This window comes from Camelus dromedarius, chromosome 10 (assembly GCF_036321535.1).
Source record: "Camelus dromedarius isolate mCamDro1 chromosome 10, mCamDro1.pat, whole genome shotgun sequence".
In the NCBI taxonomy this organism is placed as follows: domain Eukaryota; kingdom Metazoa; phylum Chordata; class Mammalia; order Artiodactyla; family Camelidae; genus Camelus; species Camelus dromedarius.
In genome coordinates, this window is record NC_087445.1 from 32,598,747 (window position 1) to 32,617,852 (window position 19,106).

At 35.4% G+C, this 19,106-nt stretch overlaps 1 protein-coding gene across 3 annotated transcripts in view; it reads left to right on the plus strand.

Moving 5' to 3' along the window:
- Positions 1–19,106, plus strand: part of RFX3 (regulatory factor X3) — a 277,032-nt gene that overhangs the window by 176,989 nt on the left and 80,937 nt on the right. For all 3 annotated transcript variants that reach the window (XM_064490242.1, XM_031449784.2, XM_031449782.2), the window contains one exon: positions 5,835–6,093. In XM_064490242.1, the coding sequence (XP_064346312.1) occupies positions 5,835–6,093 (259 nt within the window). The remainder of the gene's footprint in view (positions 1–5,834; positions 6,094–19,106) is intronic.

Here is a 19,106-nt window from a genome sequence, read left to right on the forward strand (position 1 = left end):
CATGTTTGCCTGTTACCTCTCTGGCCTTGGGTTGTTTCTCTGGCTGGAATAATCCCCTGCCTCCCCTTACGTATGCCTGCATACTCCCATCCCAGCTTAAACCAGCATCCAGACTTCTTGCCATAGTCCGTTATGATGCCTCTCAAGCTTTTTGAACCATCCTCAATGGGAAAGTGAGAAGTACATTTTTATATTCAGGTAAATACACACATGCACATACAGTGTGTACACACACACCGTATATACATATGATAGAAATAACGTTTCTCAAAATAATTCTTATCCTTGCTAGAGTTACTATGCTCTGGTGTTGTCTAGTCTAGTGCAGTCTCACTCTTTAATGCTCTGGTGACCCACTAAATTGTGGATCATGACCCACAGTGTTTAAAAAAATTGTTTACACTACTTACATGTTTCGTTTTTACCTACGTTTTAAACTTCATTTCTTATGTCCTTCTCATTCGTTTTAACCAACCATTCTAGACTCCTAGTTTCTTCCTCGATTCCAGGATCTTCCCTGTGTTGTGGCTTTTGCACATAGTCCACTGTCTTCATGATATGTTTTCCGTAAGACTGATTCCTTTTCATCTTTTAGTTTCAACCTGAGTATCTCTTCTTTGGGGATAACATTTCCTTGACTACCTTATCTAATACACACCATCTCATTTATTATACTTTAATATACTATTTTCCTCTTTCATAGACTTAGAAAAATTTCTAATTATCTTATTTCCTTTCTTATTTTTGACCACCTACCCCTATGTGATATAGCCCTTATGACAGTAGAGGTCATGTATGTTTTCTTCCTTTTATTCTAGGTGCCAGCATAGATAACTCAGTAAATATTTGTTCAAAGAATATGTGCAGAGTAGCTGGAAAGCAATAAAACATTGTACCGATGTAAGATAATATAATGATGAATGCATTACTGTGTTCTGTCTTCATAATAAATTTTATGGTATGAAATCTGCAAGATATTTTATTTCTTTAATTTGCCATTTTCATACCATTACTTCATTTTGTAGCTGATTAGCTCATGGGTGGGAGGATAGTCAAGACCTGGGTAAAATACAAAACATATAATTTAGAGATACTATATATCTGGACTTGTGGATAAGACACCTGAAGATAAAGAAAACAAAAAAGTGTGAATTCGGTGGATCAGGGTCCTGACGTTTCCTTAGGACCTTATAATAGAGTCAGCAGTGAAGAAGCTTCTGTCAGCAAGTATGCACATATCTATGTACCCACATTCATTACTGTGTACATATACAGAACAATGGAAAGATTTCTCTTCTGCTGTGGAATGATACGACACATTGTCATAACAATCCGTGGCAATCAATACAGAACAAACAAAAGGAACACAGCAGCATCTTTCAAATGTGCACAGAATTGCTTGGGAATTTAGCTGTTTCAGGAGTGTACCATCCAGAAATAGTTAGCTGCTTTCCATGTAATATGCCAAAAATTGAGTAATTTTCTTGAGCGTATGTTTTGGAAATTTCTGGGGAAAATAGTGTACAAGCAATAACTTGCATGCATTTATTATGTAATATAAAAGACAAGCAATCTTAGGTATCAGAATTAAAGAGTCATTTCTGGTACCTGAGAAAGAACTATTTTTACTGTTGGTGCTTCTTTTGTATTTAACATAAATTCTTCAGCATTTATTCAGGAGCTTAGAGCATTTAGAATCGAAAAGACGTTTGGGAATTATCTGTGTATGACTCTGGCTCTGGCCCCAGACAGATCTCCAGCAAATGAGTTAATGCTCATCTTCTTACCCTTAAAGAACAATGACTAAGGACATCATGGTCTGCCTCTATTACCCAGTCCAGTGTTTAAAAGTCTCCTCTCTTTCCCATTGCAAGTGTATATGTGCCAGAAACAAATTCACCAACAATTTGTGACACTTGTTTCCTAAAATAATTGTGTCTTTTTTCCGCTAGAAATTGCCAGTCTTTCCCCCAGAGTGTGTTTATACATAGCCAAGCCTTCTCCCCAGTCCCGTGGGTCATGATTGAGTAATGAGCATAGTTTATGGATTAGGCATACTCTTTAGTGACTTTCACTCTTCCCTGTTCTTTGCTCATTTTTTAGCTAATGAATCATCTCCAACTAGGAGGTAGTGTGAAAATCAAAGCTCTTTGCTGCCACATTTTTATGCTGACTTAAGGGCTATAGATAGACATTTTGTATATCCATGATGCATATGTTTGCATTACTGTTGTTCAGTGAGGACTAAATATATAAAGGAGTCATGCCCAAAAGATGGGGTGATTTAAATCCCTTGGAATGATTCTCTTACAGTAGAATTGCAACTTCCATGATCATAGAACTTCTAAACCCTAAGTGTGCGATGCTTGGTACTTTCTGAAGTAGTCTTGCCTTTCCCATCTCTCTTTGCACTGCAAGTGCATCTTCCACAGATCCCATTCTGAGTAAGAGAGGAAAGTGGTGTGATGCTAGTAAACACGAAGCTGGGGTGTAAGGAACTCCCAGATGGCAACAGTAAGTTCCTACATTCCCGGTACCACCTGTTAGGGCTGTTCCCCGATAGCCATTCACAAGTATCACTGACACACATCTAAAAAGTTAAGTTCTTATGTGACAGGATGGTTGGGAGCTTGGGCTAAGTGCACATTCCAAATCCATTTTTACTATCAGCTGTACACTTCGGACGAAGCTGTTCAACCTACTTAAACTTTTAAGTATACATCTTATCCGTAGAAATAGAAATTATAACAGCACTTATAGAATGTAATGAGGATTAACACGTGAAAAGCACACAAAATTGTGCCTGTTGCATAGTAAATGGTCCGTAAATATTAGCTGTCGATAGTCATTGTTACGTTTTCCGTGTAAAGTCAACTTACTACTCGAGGCGTGCTTAAGCATTTTGTTCAGACTGTGAAAAGGAAGGCTGGCACCATGTCCTGCGTCTGTCAACGCTCTTACTGTCCTGTATCTATTTGTACACCTTCCTTGGCTCTGCTTAAATACCAACATCAGGTTGTATTATTTTAAGCACAGCTAAATAGGGTCACTGTCATATTTAGCAGACATAAATTAAAATAACCTCATTTTTCTTTTTACCTAAATTTGAAACCAACATGGCTGTTTTATTCTATTAAATAAAGGCATAATGAAAGAAACACATGAGATTTCCAACTGAAGGACAACAGTAATGAGAAGAACTGTGTGTTTTAAATGGCATTTTTCTCTCTGTAAAAAAAAAAAAAAAAGTTCGCTATGAAGTTGTTGCTTTTGTCATCACATGAGACTAAAATTTATACCTGGATCTGTGGTGGCTCTTTCTGGGAAGCGGTAACTTTACCCAATGTGGAATACTTTGAGAGCACTCTTATTATTTTACTAAAATTTACATTAGAAATTATATTATAAATGTGATTTGTAATGGGTTAAAATAACCTATTTTAAATAATATAGAAAAATCTTGGAATAGTTTAGCATCATTTCTCATGTTTTAACATTACAAAAAAAAGGATTTATGTTTTAGAAATTTACAAAGCTATCCAATATGCCAAATAAACTTTTAAATAGAATCACATTTCATTTGCTGATTAGTGTGCCCGCTGTGTAGCAGCAACTGTGTTAAGTGTTGAGGGTACAGATGGGAATAAAACATAACTTAATGGGAGTGTGAAGACAAGAGGAAATAACAGCTTGTTGAGAGCTGTATTTCAGGTATGCACAAGGTGTTACGAAAGTACAGAGAACAGAACATGACAGCCCTGTGAGGAGTGGCCACAGAGGGCAGGGGTGCAGAAGAGTAATTCTGAGATAAGGTGATGCTTGAGCTGAGAGTTTAAGGATGACTTAGACAAAAGAAGAAAGTTGAAGAAAAATATAAAGGACTACCAGACAGAGGAAACCCTGTGCAGTATAGCAGGGAGGCAAGAGAAAATGGGACTTTGCAGGGACCAACGAAATGTCAGTGTGGTGTGAGTGTAGAAAGCACTTGAGGACATGGCTGGTACCAAGTCCAGAGATCGTGAGGCACTGGCCCTGATGGTTTTCATAAGGTAGGTCAAGGGTTGTGAGTTTCCTCTGGAGGCGAGGGAAAATCATGGGAAGGTTTTTAAGAAAAGTTTTATTTTCATATTTGCATTTTAGAAAAATAACCCTAGCAGCAAAGTTGAAGATGGACTGGAAGAGAGCCCACATAGAGGCAGGAAAACTAACTAGAAGGCAGTTATAATGGAGAACATTATGAGTTAAGGCAGTGAATACAAGAATGGAATGGAGAATTATTCAGAAGGTAAAGTTAGTAGGATGTAGTGACTGAACAAGGAGAGAGTCAGCAATAATTTCCAAACTGAGGGTTGTGGTCCTGCTGTCTGCTGAGGGGAGGGATATTGGGAAAAGAGCAAGAGAGATGAAGAATTCCTTCTTAGTCATATGTTAAATTTTACATTTGAGACTACCCATGTATCAGAGGATTCCCTAGCAGAGATAACCAGGTGTTAGAAACCTAGATTTAGACTTACTAAGGTATAACTAGAAAGTAGAGAGTGGAGATGTCAGCTGATGTAAAGTTGTTTCCTGTGAGCATGTATATGGTCACATAGTGTATGATAAAGGTATATGGTCTGAATAAAAATGAGAAGAAATAGGAGCTAAAAATGGAGATCTCAGAAGTCACCAATATTTAAAATGCCAGAAAAATGGAGCCTCCAAAAGTTTCCTGAAAGGTAGTGGTTAAAAAAAGTAAAAAGTGAAAAAGAAATGCCATGAAAACTAATGAACAAGAGAGGTTAAAACAGAAAGACCTTGTATATGTATAGAAAATGTCTGCAAACATCTACACCAACTTGTCAGTACTGGCTAGCTCTGGGATCTGGTGCTGAAGAGACTGACAGAAGAACTGGGAATTTTAATTCGATATTTGAATGTTTAAAATGAAAGTATTTCATACCTCTCCTATTTTTGCAACTTCTTGTGAGTTCATAATAGTTTCAAACTAAAAACTAAAAGCAAAAGTCAGGTTAAAATATGTTATAGTCAATTGAAAATTAAAAATCAATCAAACAAGCTGCGTAATCAGAACAGAAAAAGGAGGGAAAGGGCAACATGCGTGGTCAACAGTGTCCTACTGCAGATAGGTCAGGAAAGATGAGGACTGACGGCAGCCTTTTAGCTTGGTATTTAGATGTGGTCACAAGTGACCTTATTAAAAGCACTTTCAAGGAAAGGCTAAGGGCAGGAGCTTGACTGCAGTTGTCGGGAAGCAGAAAGTAAGGACATGAAGAGGTGACATAGTCCTTTCATTAAGGAGAAGCTGGAGTGTAAAGAAACAGAGATAAGGATTTAGGGTTGAAGGTAAGTGAACTCTTTGCTCAAGATCCTTCTGGTGGCCAGAAAGATCCATGCAAACTACCTTACTCACGGAGGTTAGTGCAAGTCACCCAGGAGTGTCAAGTAGCACGGGGAGCTGACTTGTCAGCCCCCAGTCATTCCAGATCCCAGCCAGTCCGAAACTGGGATTTGCAGGAAGTTCTGTAAGAAACCGAAGAAGTCAGGCAGCAGGATTTATTGGAGGGAGAGACTTGAGCTTGTCTGTACGCTGACGGTTACCAACCAGCTGAGGTCTGCACAGAAAAGCACAGAAGGTGTTGAAGTACTTATTAAAGAAATGTACCTTTCCTGGAGAGTTAAACCCAGCTATTTCTGGGAATGAAGTTTCACACAAAATACTCAACCATGTTCCAAACGCTGAGCTAACTGACATATTTTAAATTTATATTCACACTAGAAAAAATGAAGTAAGATGATATAAGTGTCTCTCTTCTTTTCTTCTTCTTCTAAAGCCGAACAACAACTTACCCTTACACAGAAACGCAGATGTACAGCCAGAACACGGGAGGGAATTACTTTGATACTCAAGGGAGTTCTGCACAGGTGACTACCGTGGTCTCGTCCCACAGTATGGTGGGCACTGGCGGGATTCAGATGGGCGTCACGGGAGGACAGCTCATCAGCAGCTCTGGAGGAACCTATCTGATCGGCAATTCCATGGAGAATTCTGGTCACTCCGTGACACATCCCACGCGGGCTTCCCCAGCGACAGTAAGTATCCGAATTTTTATTTGTTTAATTGAGCGTCTTGGTAGCCTCTGTTGTACACGTCCCTCTTTAGAGAGAAAAACCCAACACTGTGGGCTGGGGCAGGAATGTGTTGAGCAGTTTTAGCATGTAATTGTTTCTAACGTGTGTTAAAATCCATACGTAAATAGTAAAATGTACAGTGTTTACCCATACGCCATATGTAAAGTCATTCTGCATTCTACCAGAGGGACACCTTTGGGAGGCACTGATCTAGGTGATGCCAATGAAAAACATTTATATTGCCTCTGATTGTAGGTATGACCAAATAATATCTTAGGAACCCAACTACATATTTCTGTTTTCAAGTTTTAAAAATTTAATAAACATATTTATTTTGACACAAGATATCTGAATGCATTAAAATGCTGTCATAGAAATAGTAATAAAAATCTGTGCAGAATTTGATATAATCAAACTCTGTAACCAGGGCTTTCCAGTTTTACCTCATCTGAGTAGAAGGAGAATAATCATTTAGACCACCTAGCTAAAGTAGCCATGGGATTGATTTTCTAGATGTTTCATGTAAAGGGGGCCTGAAGATTTGAATCAAGTTCACGTAGCCCTTTTCCATAATCCTGCCGTAGTTTTTTCTTATAATGCAATATAGAAACAAATTGGTTAGAAAATAATTGTAAGAGGCTTTACATTTTTCATTTTGTGGATTTTCTTCAAGATAGAATATGTATTTGGTAAGTATTTTGTGTATACTTTTTCTGTTTGTAATGATTACATGTGTTCATACTTTCATCATTTAGTATCTTTCCCCTAATCCATTTTTTAAAGCCCTTTATTTTTAATTCACTATTTCCTGCTAACATCAGAACAGGTGACTAGCCTTTCTCAGTGAGGAGTTCCTTTTTTGTCATTCTTTCTTTGTAATTTTGAAGCATTGCTAATGTCCATTTCTCTCTTGCTTTTAATAACTCTAAATACAGCATTGCTAAACCTTTTTTTCCACACCAGTATATTTATGCAGATTAAAAACTAAATCATAGCTTCTCTGGACCTCACTTCCCCTGTCAGTAAAATAAGGGATTAAACTAAATGATTTCGTAATTACCTCTCAGCTTTAAAAATCATAATATTTACAAAGGACTTGTAAAATATTCTAGACGTAAGATAACTGCGTCGTTACCCTAAGAGGAAAAGAGGTAGATTAGGTACCAGCATTATTTTATAGTTCTCCTGGTCAAGGCCACCCAGAAAGTGATTTTCAGTGAAGGGGAAGTACATGCCACTCATCAAGACCTTAGGAAAACTGAAAAACAGGGAGAAAGAGGTCTTTCTCAGGTTCATGTCATCCACCCTCTCTCGCTGGCTTACCATCGCTCCATCCCCCATCCCGTGCCTGCTTCCTCTTCCCCAGGCCTTCCTATTTGCCTTCGCACTGAATTCAGGCTCTTAAACATCCTCATCAGCTGGATATAGGTTTGCTAGATTGAGTTAACTAAATTGATTATTCCAGGACCTGTATATACAGCTGCAAACATTTACAGGATAGATTTTACAGCTTGATTTTTTTGTTTGTTTCTCTATACGGAGTATGAAAAGTGGCATTACTCTTAAGTTATCTATTACACAAATTTGGTGTGATTTTTACTATATTAATTGGTAAATTAAACTAACACTTTAAATAACTGAATTATAACAACTGGGAATAGTCGAAAAACTATTTAAAAAACCAAACCGTCAATTCATAGTATCTGTTGTGCATATTAATTTACACTTTTAAAAAAGCATTATTATTTAAGGTTAAGAATGGCTTTTTTTGTTTGTATTTATTTTTATAAGGAAATTTCGTTTTTAGCAAAAGGAGTTTAAAAGCTAAATAGATAAATTTTGCATGGAAAAATCATCAGGTGCCCTCATCAAGGCGCATGACAGTGGCATATGGTACATGTATACTCTCTAAATATACATCTGCTAGTGACTATTGTGTTACCCTGCATTTATTACCAAAATTTATACTTGATTTAGGTCCTCCCTCAGTCGCGGTGAAGGTCTTCATCTGCTTCATTGACAGTGAGGTGGTGATTCTGTGCACAATTTCATATCTGTCCCTGCGGTAGAGTTAGCGATGTTTAAGTGCCATTTTGAAGATTTCCTCCCATCCTCCTCTTGCCAAATGTTAGAAAATTTGTGGCTATGTAGTTGTTTAGACTCTTAGAACTCAAGACTTTTGGGTAGGTGCCATATCAGTGTAGGAGTTTTGCTTATTTTCATGTGCCTTTTTCATTCACTGTAGAACCACAGCAAAAAAAAAAAAAAAGTAAATGGGCACCATCTTTAACAACCTGTTAGCTAGATTCAAGCCATTTCTTGCCAAACACTGAGCCAGACTGTGCCATGTAAGTTCAGTTTTTCTGGCTGTTCTTTAGCTTTCAACCCATCACCTGTAGCATGCGTGATGCAACTAACTGTGGGAGTAGCCTCTACTGTGGCCAGAAATCCTAACAGGGGAATAGTCAGTTGGGCCGTTACTTAAGAGCCTGAATAAGTGAAGTGGATAGTCAATTAATTCAGTTAATATGAAACTAGTTATGTTTGAGTGCTTGGGAACAGCACAAACCTAAAACCCTTAATCAAGTGCCTGCTCAGGTTCTCAGAATAATTGCCTTGGCTCTCATATTTGACCTCTGTCTTATACAGAAATACTTTCATTTAAGTTTATCAGGAATAATTTTCTGCCACAAAGATAAGTTTACTCCAATGTGCAAACCAGATTGTCAGGATAAGCCAATAAAAAGACTATAATTTGAAACTGAAGCCTCTACTAAAAAAATAAATGATTAGCACTTGAAATATTTTCTCATCTAGTCTAATATTCAATATAAAACCACCTTTCTTATATTAGAAGGCTCTCTACATGGTTAACAGAGAATTTTTATTTGAGCATATAACTTTAGTTTTATAGCTTTAAATGAAAAAATATTTTATGTAAACATATTTTAGCATTTCATTTTTGCTTATGCATTGTAAAATGTTTCATTTTCTAGGTACATAGCAATTTCAGAATTTTCCTAAAGATTATGATGGTAACATATTAAATTTTATTTGAGGGATATATTATGGTACAAATTACCAATATTCAGATTTGGTCAAAATGCTGTATCTCCCTTTATTTACTGTACTCTTTTATTTAGTCAGTGGAGTCCGTATGTGCATAAGTTATGTATATGTAGGCATGTATATATTTTTACTTATTTAAATATTAAGTATAAACTTATAACCATTTAAAAGGTATTTTCTGCTAATATTAAATAAGAATTTTCAAAAAGATCATGTAACATTTTCATTGGAACATCACTGAATATGACTTAAGCTAAGTTACTACTTGAGTAAATGTTTTAAATTTTATTAAATTAACACCAGGGGCCTAATGCTAGGACTCTGTTAACATTTCAGGAGCACATGGACATTAAGGTAGAAGAGTTGACTACAGTCATAACTGAGCTCATTATACTTGGACCTTCCTTCTGACTACATCTCAGTGTTTCCTTGTGTGTCTTTATTGATCTTAAAAACTCTTATTTATTTTTCTTCATTATTTTTTGTATAACCATATTTTTATAGAATTTTAGAACTTTGGAACCTGAACACAGTTTGCATTTAAGGATCAAAAATTTGTGTTTGTAGTTAGTGATATTTTTGTGCTCAACAAAACATAGTTTATTTTATACCAGACTATACAATAATTAGCAATTTTCTTAAAGAAGCTTTATTTATTCATTCCTCCATAAAATAACATTTGTATTCTTATAACTAGATGGTTATTTATGGAGTTTTTTTTCTTCTTGATAACTAAATATTTATCATTGTTGAGACTGTGATATGAAAGCTAATTTTCCACTTTTCTATGTTAAATGGCTCTTGCTAAAATTAGATCTTACCAAAGGGCACAAGGAAAATGTGTTGAAATTAATGTTATTCATCTCGCTCTCTCTTTTGATTAATGTAAAATCTTATCATTTCTTTCAGTTATTCAGAGGAAGATTTGAATGGCCATCTGCTGCTACATAAGAAAAAGTTTGGCCTATTTCATTTAATTTATAGGAAGTTAAGAATTCATTTAAGAATTGTAGGTGCTTTTATTTCTTTATCCTTAGGTTTACCTGTTTATGGATTTGGTGTACAGGAATGCTTTTTCTAAGAAGATGAATATGTTTAGTGTCCTGTAAAATGATTTTTTTCTTCTTATTCTTTGTTGGAGTGGTACCAATGGCCATCTGTTTTGTTTTAAAGTTTTTATCAGTTTATTTATATGAATTAATAATACATTCTTAAGTTGCACAATTCAAAGCATAAAAGAAAGTGGATAATACCGTGTCCCTCTCACTCCTGTTCCTCAGTTCTTCTCCTTAGAGGCAATGAGAGTTACCAAGTTCTTTTAAGTATCACTCTCGACACATTCCACAAAAGAACAAGCAGACTGTCTCTTTCTCTCTCATTAACATGTTTTTAAACAAATGGTAACAAAAATACTGCATGTATGTGTCACAGCTTTTTTAGATCAATACTTGAAGGTCTTCTTTATATTTATGGGGAAATGGCTATATAGGAGTTGAACTGCCCATCCATCTTACCAAAGGGAAAAAAATGTTAAAATTGTGTTGGATTACTTTTAAAAACTATGAAAATAAATAAATTAATTACATGAAATTTATTCAGAAAAGATATGTTGGATTACTTTTTATGGCTTTATAGAGAGAGAAAAACAATATAGTCACGTGAAATGAAAATTTCTATCTAATTGTCCTATATAAAGATATGCTTGGAAGAAAATTTTTTGTTAGAAATGTAATAAATTATACATAAATCACAGTTATCTTTTATTTTATATACTATAGAAGTAATAAATATCTATTTTAAGTTATTATTTTAGTTTTAAAATTAGCCTCAATGATTTAAAAAAATAAAAGCCAAACAAAACTGCTTTCTCCACTTATTTTGACAGAAGTGTGGATGTGCATTATGATCTTAGGACTTTCTGTTTTCCTGTGTCCCATTTTCCCTAGGACAACCAAACAAAACTCCTCGATGTGCCATGAATCTTTTGCTTTCTGTGCTAAATCCTAAATTGACTGAAGGTTCTGGGACCTCATTTTCAAAGCACTTAATAAAAAGGGACTTTGAGTGACTCGTAGTCTTCATCAGTGCTTCTGTATTCCATTCAGCTGTCAGTCAGTTTCACACTGCTCTAGCCTTGAAGCTGATAAGATCTACAGGCAGTAATTTTATGGTTAAACCTGTAAGCCATTCCATTCCTAGAAATCTTGATAAACCAGAAGGTTAAGACAAACAGAACGACAGGGGCCTTCAGCCCCTCCTGAGCATAGCTGATGGATTACCCTTAAATTTCTAAAGTAAAATAAAATGGATTATTTTAATTTTTAGCAATTTCATAATGAAACAGCATTTTGGAACACAAATGTGTTGCAATATGCCAGAAATGACTAGATTCTATTTCATCCAAAATCTGGATTAGGAAGGTTTAATGATATTTATAAATTATACTTAAAAATAGGGAAGTAAACTATATTCCAGGTGACCTCTTGTGTAACTTTTGCTTGATCCTTATACTGATAAAATCAAATTCCAAGTTAATTTATTAGTTTGAAACTAGTATGGGTTTTAAAGGAAAAAAATTACTCATAGAAACTAGGTAATCCAGGTAAAATATGAAATGTATTGGTGGCAAATTAAAATACACTGTCATCTATGAGTTCTGTATGAGTCAGTATTAGACCCATAAAATTGTAATGACGCCTGTTCCACTGCCCTGTCTTTTAATATAATGAGGAGAAAATTCAGCACAGTGCCTATGACCAATTATTAATTCTCAGATGGGAGGGAATTCCTCCATGCTCTCGTGTTTATGAGTTCGTCCTCCAAAAGCATGTGATTTGGTTATGATCTTCTCAGCATGCATAACGACATATTTATTGGCCAAAGAAATATCTGGTTTGTTTTAAAATCTATATTTAAAAAAATTATAGCTGTTGGCACCCAAAAAGGTCATGGGCTAGGAATTTTGTAATCTAACTATAGAATGTTAAAATAATGTAACTCATTTATTTTAAGTTTACTCGTTATAAGTTGTATGTAACTTTTCCCATCTGCCTTGTGAGGAAGGAAAATGTGATTTTTTAATTGTGCTTTTAAAATTGTAGGAGAGATGCAGCTAGAAAAGAGAAGGAAATAAAATACAAAAATAGAAAGGAAATAAAGAGGTCAGAATTTGCAGAGGGTATGACTGTATACCTGATAAAAATCATAGAGAATCAAATGAAAAACTATAACAAATAATAAGACTTAGTACAAAGATTTAGTACAGAGACTTAGCGACTTAGTACAAAATTAATATACAAAGAAATCAGTAACTTTTCTAGAGATAAGTGACAGTAGTTAAAAAATAATATAAGCAAAGATCTCATTTGTAATAAATTCAAAATATGCCAAGAGTAAACTAACGATATACGTGCAAGATCCAGCTGCTGAATAAAACTTTTTGAAGTTCCTAAGGGCCACAGAAAGAAGTTTGAATAACTGAAAAAGAAGCTTCAGTACCAAACATTTTGGATCTCCCTAAATTAACTTAAAAATTTTTAATATGATCCCAATCAAGATACCAATAGATGTTTTCTTCTATAAGGAAGGCTGCTTACATAAATAAACATGCACGAATAGTGAAGAAAGATTTGTAAAAAGAAAAATAATGGTGGGTGGAGTGGGATGTAAACAGCCATAACAGTTATTCAAACATATTATTAAAAAAGCAGAATTGTCTAGGCATATGAATCACAGGTATAGACCAGTGATAGACTAAAGACCATAAATAGGCCAAATGCATATAGAAATATAGTATTTGGTAAAGGTGGCGTTGCCTGTCAGTATAGAAATGACGAATTATTGGTAAATGACGTTGGAACAACAGGATAACTACTTAGAAAAGAAAATTAGATTGGTTCTATACATTATTCCTTATATAAAATTAATTTCATTTGGATGGAAAAATTTTATTCTCTTTTTTTAAAACATTTTTTAATTGAGTAATAGTCGTTTTACAATGTTGTGTCAAATTCCAGTGTAGAGCACAATTTTTCAGTTATACATGAACATACATATATTCATTGTCACATTTTTTTTTCGCTATGAGCTACCACAAGATCTTGTGTGTATTTCCCTGTGCTATACAGTATAATCTTGTTTATCTATTCTACATTTTGAAATCCCAGTCTGTCCCTTCCCATTCCCCACGCCCTTGGCAACCACAAGTTTGTATTCTACGTCTATGAGTCTGTTTCTGTTTTGTATTTATGTTTGGTTTTTTTTAGATTCCACATGGAAAAGATTTATTATTCTCTTAAGTGGGGAAGCATGATATAAAATCCAAAAACTACAAAAAATACACTGATATAATCAACTGCATAAAAGTAAAAACATCCCATATGACAAAAACCACAGCAAACAAAGGTAACAATGAAACAGCAACCTGGCATAAAATTTTGAAATATTATTTTCAAAGAACTAATTTGTTTAATATATAGATCACACTTCAGACATAAAAAGCAAACATATGGTTACCAAGAGGAAAGGAGGTGGGGAGGGACAAATTGGGAGTTTGGGATTTGCAGATACTACTGTATATAAAATAGGTAAACAAGGTCCTACAGTATAGCACAGGGGACGATATGCAGTGCCCTGTAATGGCCTATAATGGAGAAGAATATGAAGAGGAATATATATATATATACACACACACACACATACAACTAAATCACTATGCTGTACACCAGAAGTTAACACATTGTAAATCAACTGTACTTCAGTTACAAAAATACTATATGGATCACTCTTATAAAACCATCAGGAAAAAGAGACCAAAAATGGGGAAAATATTTAAACAAGCAGTCCACTGAAAAGAAAATGAATAATAAACTACAAAAAGATACCGTTTTTTTCATCTCTCACACAGGCAAAGCTGAGAAAGCTGGTAAGCATTGGCAAAGGTGTAGAGAAACAGGCAGTCTCATTCATTGTTCAAAGGAATCTAAATTGGCGCAGGATTGGAGAGCAATACGTAAATTTTTGTCAAAATTGAAAATACACATAGCCTTTGATGTGGAGAGTGATACTCTTACACATGTGATACATTGCACAAACAACTATATTCATTATAGTGTTATTTGTACTAGGAAAAGATTGGAAGAAGCCTTAATTTGTTCACCAGCTGAGAAATAGTTAATACATTTTCATGCATTTGTCTATTTAGTGGAATTTTATACATCCTTTAAAAAGAGTGAGGCAGTCTATGTATGTGTATTTACGTGTGTAGATAGGTAGGTAGGTAGGTCGGGAAAGATCTCTATACATGCTGTTAAATGAAAAAGCAAGCGTGTGTGTGTATGTGTGCATTTAAATAGAAACATACATTTGTATTGCTTATATAAGCTACAAAGATATCTCTACAAGAATGCATGAAGAAATAAAGGTAGGAGGCATGTGAATATATTATCTATTTAAAAAATGATTTATTATTTTAAAAAATCTTAGGCAAGCTCTTAATCATTATCAAGTGTCTATTTGATCATGTTTCCCAAATGCTTCTAACTGAAATAGCCCTTTATGTGCCCAGTATAAAGATAGTCTATGAGTTATCACAATTCAAATTAAACCTTGATCCTAGGTTTCAGAAAAAGTCCTCCTTTATTAGACTGTTAAAAGTTTAGAGAATGAAAACCTGTGTTAAATTTAGTAAAGATTCTAAAGCCATTCTTATTCAGTATTTTGGAGTGAAGATGAATGTTTTGTATTTGTATTCATGTAATTAGAGTCTGGATTATTTTCTTATCACTCTCTCTCAAACATTTATTGAGCAGTCACTGTTGACCAGGCACTGTGCTTCTATGAATATAAAGGTTTACAGTATGGGTAATGGAGCCCTTTCCCGCACTGAAAGGAACCTAATCCTCCAAGGCAAAAGTGGAAATCCACAAATAGCCCCCAGACTTCCTTTAAGTGGGTAGTTTCATTTTCTTTCTCAACATTATTTTTTAAATCATAAATGTTAACATGCTTTAAATTGATCAATTTTACAGTCACCAAAATTACTCTTATCTTCTGATTATGTTACTAATATAAATTGCAAAATTGCCTAAAGATTGGGTAGTATTGGAATGCAAGAGAATGAAAAATCCAAATAATACTTAAGACGTCAAAATCACCCTTTAAATAGAGTTGATTTATATTTATGTTACATTTATATAAAATGGAAATGGTGATGAACATAGAGTGATAAAACTTGGATTCCAAACTCATAGTTAATACTTATGTAATCTCAAGAAAGTCCCTAAATCCCAGAGAGCCTAAATTTTCTAATCTTTCTAATATTTCTTACCTTTGCTATTTCACAGAGTTGTTGTCAAGATCAAATGAGAATTAATGTAAAAAGACTTTATAAATCGTAAAGTGTTATACTATTACTTCTGTTTTTAAATCACTTTCTTAAACAGTTCTAGAAAGGAAGTAATTTCTACCATGAGACCAATTTTAATTATGGTGGTAGTTGAATATATCAGTCTTGACCTTTAGTCTTTAAAAAAGATTAAAAAGCCATTTCAGAGTCAAGAGAATATGCCTTGACCTATAAAGGCGATGAATAAGATGATATAATCATTCTTTTTCCTTTTGTCTTATTAGTATGTAATGGAATGACTGGTTGATATTTGCATTAAGGGAAAATCCTGATTATTCACCTATATGATATTCTCTATGGGCCATTGCATAGATGTGCATAAATGTATATATAAATTACATGTACAGGGAGCCTCTTTTTTTGCCCGCATGTAACTCATGCAGAAGACTCAGCATCTCTCCACATTTCCCTGAGTTTGAAGCTGAGGTTTACCTTTTTGACATTGTCAACTGCCTGTAAGTGAATCTTGTGCTCCAGCCTGTCTTAATTACTTATACCTGAAGTATCTGTGAGTGGCGTTGATTTTACTAAAGATTTTGTAGAGGAAAGAGATGAGGGTTTAGCATCACCATCTCCAGAGCACAGTCACCCAAAGTCTCTTTGCACCACCTGTCATCTGCCATCTGTCCATTCATTCTGCAAAAGAGCATTCACCTCCAGTCTTCTCGGATCCCTGTCTCCTCTAAATCTCTCAACCCTTCAGCAGAGCACTTAAGCCTGGTAGCAACTCTGCAAAACAAGGGGCTATCCTATGATAAGGATTCTCCTTCCATAACAGGCACTGGGGAACTCTACATAACAATTGTAGAGAACAATGGAGAATTATAAATAATGGGGGAAATGATTTTTTTCTTGTTACATTTTTCTCTTTAAAAGTATTTGCTGCCTGAGTAAAAGTGCAATATTGATCTCTTCTTTGAGCTTGGGAAGAGAGAATATAAACACAATATTTGCTAAATGTCCAGACATCAGTTAACCTCTCTTCTCTGTTTGCCCATTCCCTTTTCCTGAGGGCTTGAGTGTGACTTTTCTGAATTGCTTTTGGGGACACTGATTCTTGTTTGGATATTTTATGAGCCTCAACCCTCATGACCTCAATTGTGTGCTTGGAGATTCTCTTCCAATGAGGCAGCGGTAGCATTTCAGCCACCGGATAAGAGTTTGCAGCCTGAGTTTTAGACCACACGTTCATCATACTGTGTTATCTATCCCCCATCAGGTCCTTCTTAGTATCTTTGTAGGAGTTCTACTGAGCTTTATATCTTTTTCCTCCTGAATATGAAATATAGCCTCTCCCTGGCCTCTACTGAATTTTTGATCCTAATTCCTGAGAAGTCATGAAAGATTTCCTTCACTGTTGCATTCTGCCACAGACATGCATACTTTTTCTGTACTCAGAACAAATAGAGGCTTCCTCTGCCTTACAGAGCCTACGAATTTTTTTCCTTGAATCTACCATGTAAGAACTAAGTTCTGCCTGTTGCCATGTGGTCATATTTTTATCCCATTTGTGGCTATGCCACTTTCTATTCCAGAAGGAAAAATAGTTGGTGTAGTCTCTAACTAGCACTACAGACTTAGGATGGAGAGCCTTTTGCCCAAATGAAGGAAATCACTTATACCATCCCCTGGGATTCTGTTTGAGAATTCAACATTTGGTTGGGGACCTGAATCACACCTGTATTTACTTTAATTCTCCAATTCCTAACTGGTGACACAAACCCAGACGTTTTCTCATAGCAACTGGTGTTACCTTCCTCTGTTTCTTCACCCAAATTAAGCTTCACTCACAGCAGAATTCATGGTGTCCATGCACTCTCTGATCAAGTCTCAGTTTCTCTGAATAGTCTTCATTGTAAACTACTTCCAGCAAATGCTCCAACCAGGTCTGATTTTTCAAATTATGGACCAGAGATCCCTGTCATGTGGCGCACTGCAGAGACATCTTCTCATCTTCCTGCTAGCGTGTGATCAGAAAGAAACCTAGCCTTTGAATGTCGCAAGCTGTCCCCATTACCTGAGCTCTGACTCTTCATTTGCCAGGCATTGTGTCGGGGTAGCATCAGAGGCTTGAGCCCACTTGTAATTCCTAAGGCTGGAAAACTTTTCATTGACCTCTATCAGTTTTCTACCCCAGAAGCCTGCCAGCCCTCCACTATTTCAGTGGTATGTCTAAACACAGTGCAAAAATCCTCTTCTCCAGTTTCTGAAAGTGTGTCTGCAGTAGCGCTGGACCAAGGGTTTCTATCTCTGGCTGATTACCGCCCTCAGAGTAGGTTCCCATTCGCATGGGGATCCTGTTTTAGCTGGTGGATCTGGAGGGTTTTAATTCATCCCAAGTATATTGCTAAGGATCTATTTTTATCTTCCAGAAAAGACTGATTTTTTTCTAAGAATTCATGTGCCCATGGCTGCTGGAAGGGACATCAGTTTCTTACTTGCGCTTTCACATAGGGAGTTCCTAAGTCTTATTCTACTCCAGTCACCTCACTTAATACACTATATAAGCCTGTCTTTCCAGGCTGAGCATCTCATCTCAAATGGAGCATCCCACCATTTGATCTCAAAGGAGTTGCCATAGCTTCTCATCTGATTATGAGGCAGTAGTCCAGGGTCATCATGAACCAGTCTAACCTCCCAAACGCCATGTGTCTTAGCGTTAGAGGGGAGGTGCACCACTGGTGACTCCACTCTAGGTCGATTATTTCGTGAGAAATACAACTGGGTGTTGTACCTTAGCTTATTTTTTGAAAAATAATTTACTGAACTAAGCTATACTCATAGTCTGAAGCTTAATTAGTATAAGGAAAAAATGGACAATGTTTATTTACCGTTTTCTCTTTTTAATTGTCAAAAACAAAAACCGTGAATCCTTTTGTCACGAAGAAATTAAAATTGCTGATAAACAAACCTGGATATGGATTTCTCCCTCACTGTTGCTCAGATATTATATTTTTGATAATATTTTGTCTTTCATCTAAACCTACAAAATCATAAGATACAGATCATTTTATTTTTATTTAAGTAGACTGAAATCTAGCCCCAGATTGTCCACACTCAGACTTTAAATAAAATATAGGCTTTTAGCAAATTAGAGATTTGAGCAAATTCTTCCTAGAAGTGATTTAAATTCACATGAGGATGGGGCTTTTCAGCTGATTTTTGATGTATGTTTTCTCTTTGAAAATAAGAGCACTTGATTCCCTTTCAAGAGATGTAATACTGAGGTCCTTTATAGTTTCACAGCTGAACATTTTGGTAAAATGTTTGTTTACTTATGCTTACATTTCTTTTTCCATGTATATTTTTTGGTTTGTACAGTATCACTTCAGTTTATTTTCAAGTATAATGGTGAACTACCTCAACATTCCATCTGACAGAGAGTGTTTTAGAAGCCAGTTTACTTAATTTTGTGATCTAAAAAAATTTAATAATACATTAAATTGTATTATATCATCTTATGAACTACTTTAATATATATTTTAAGTTTTTTTTTTAA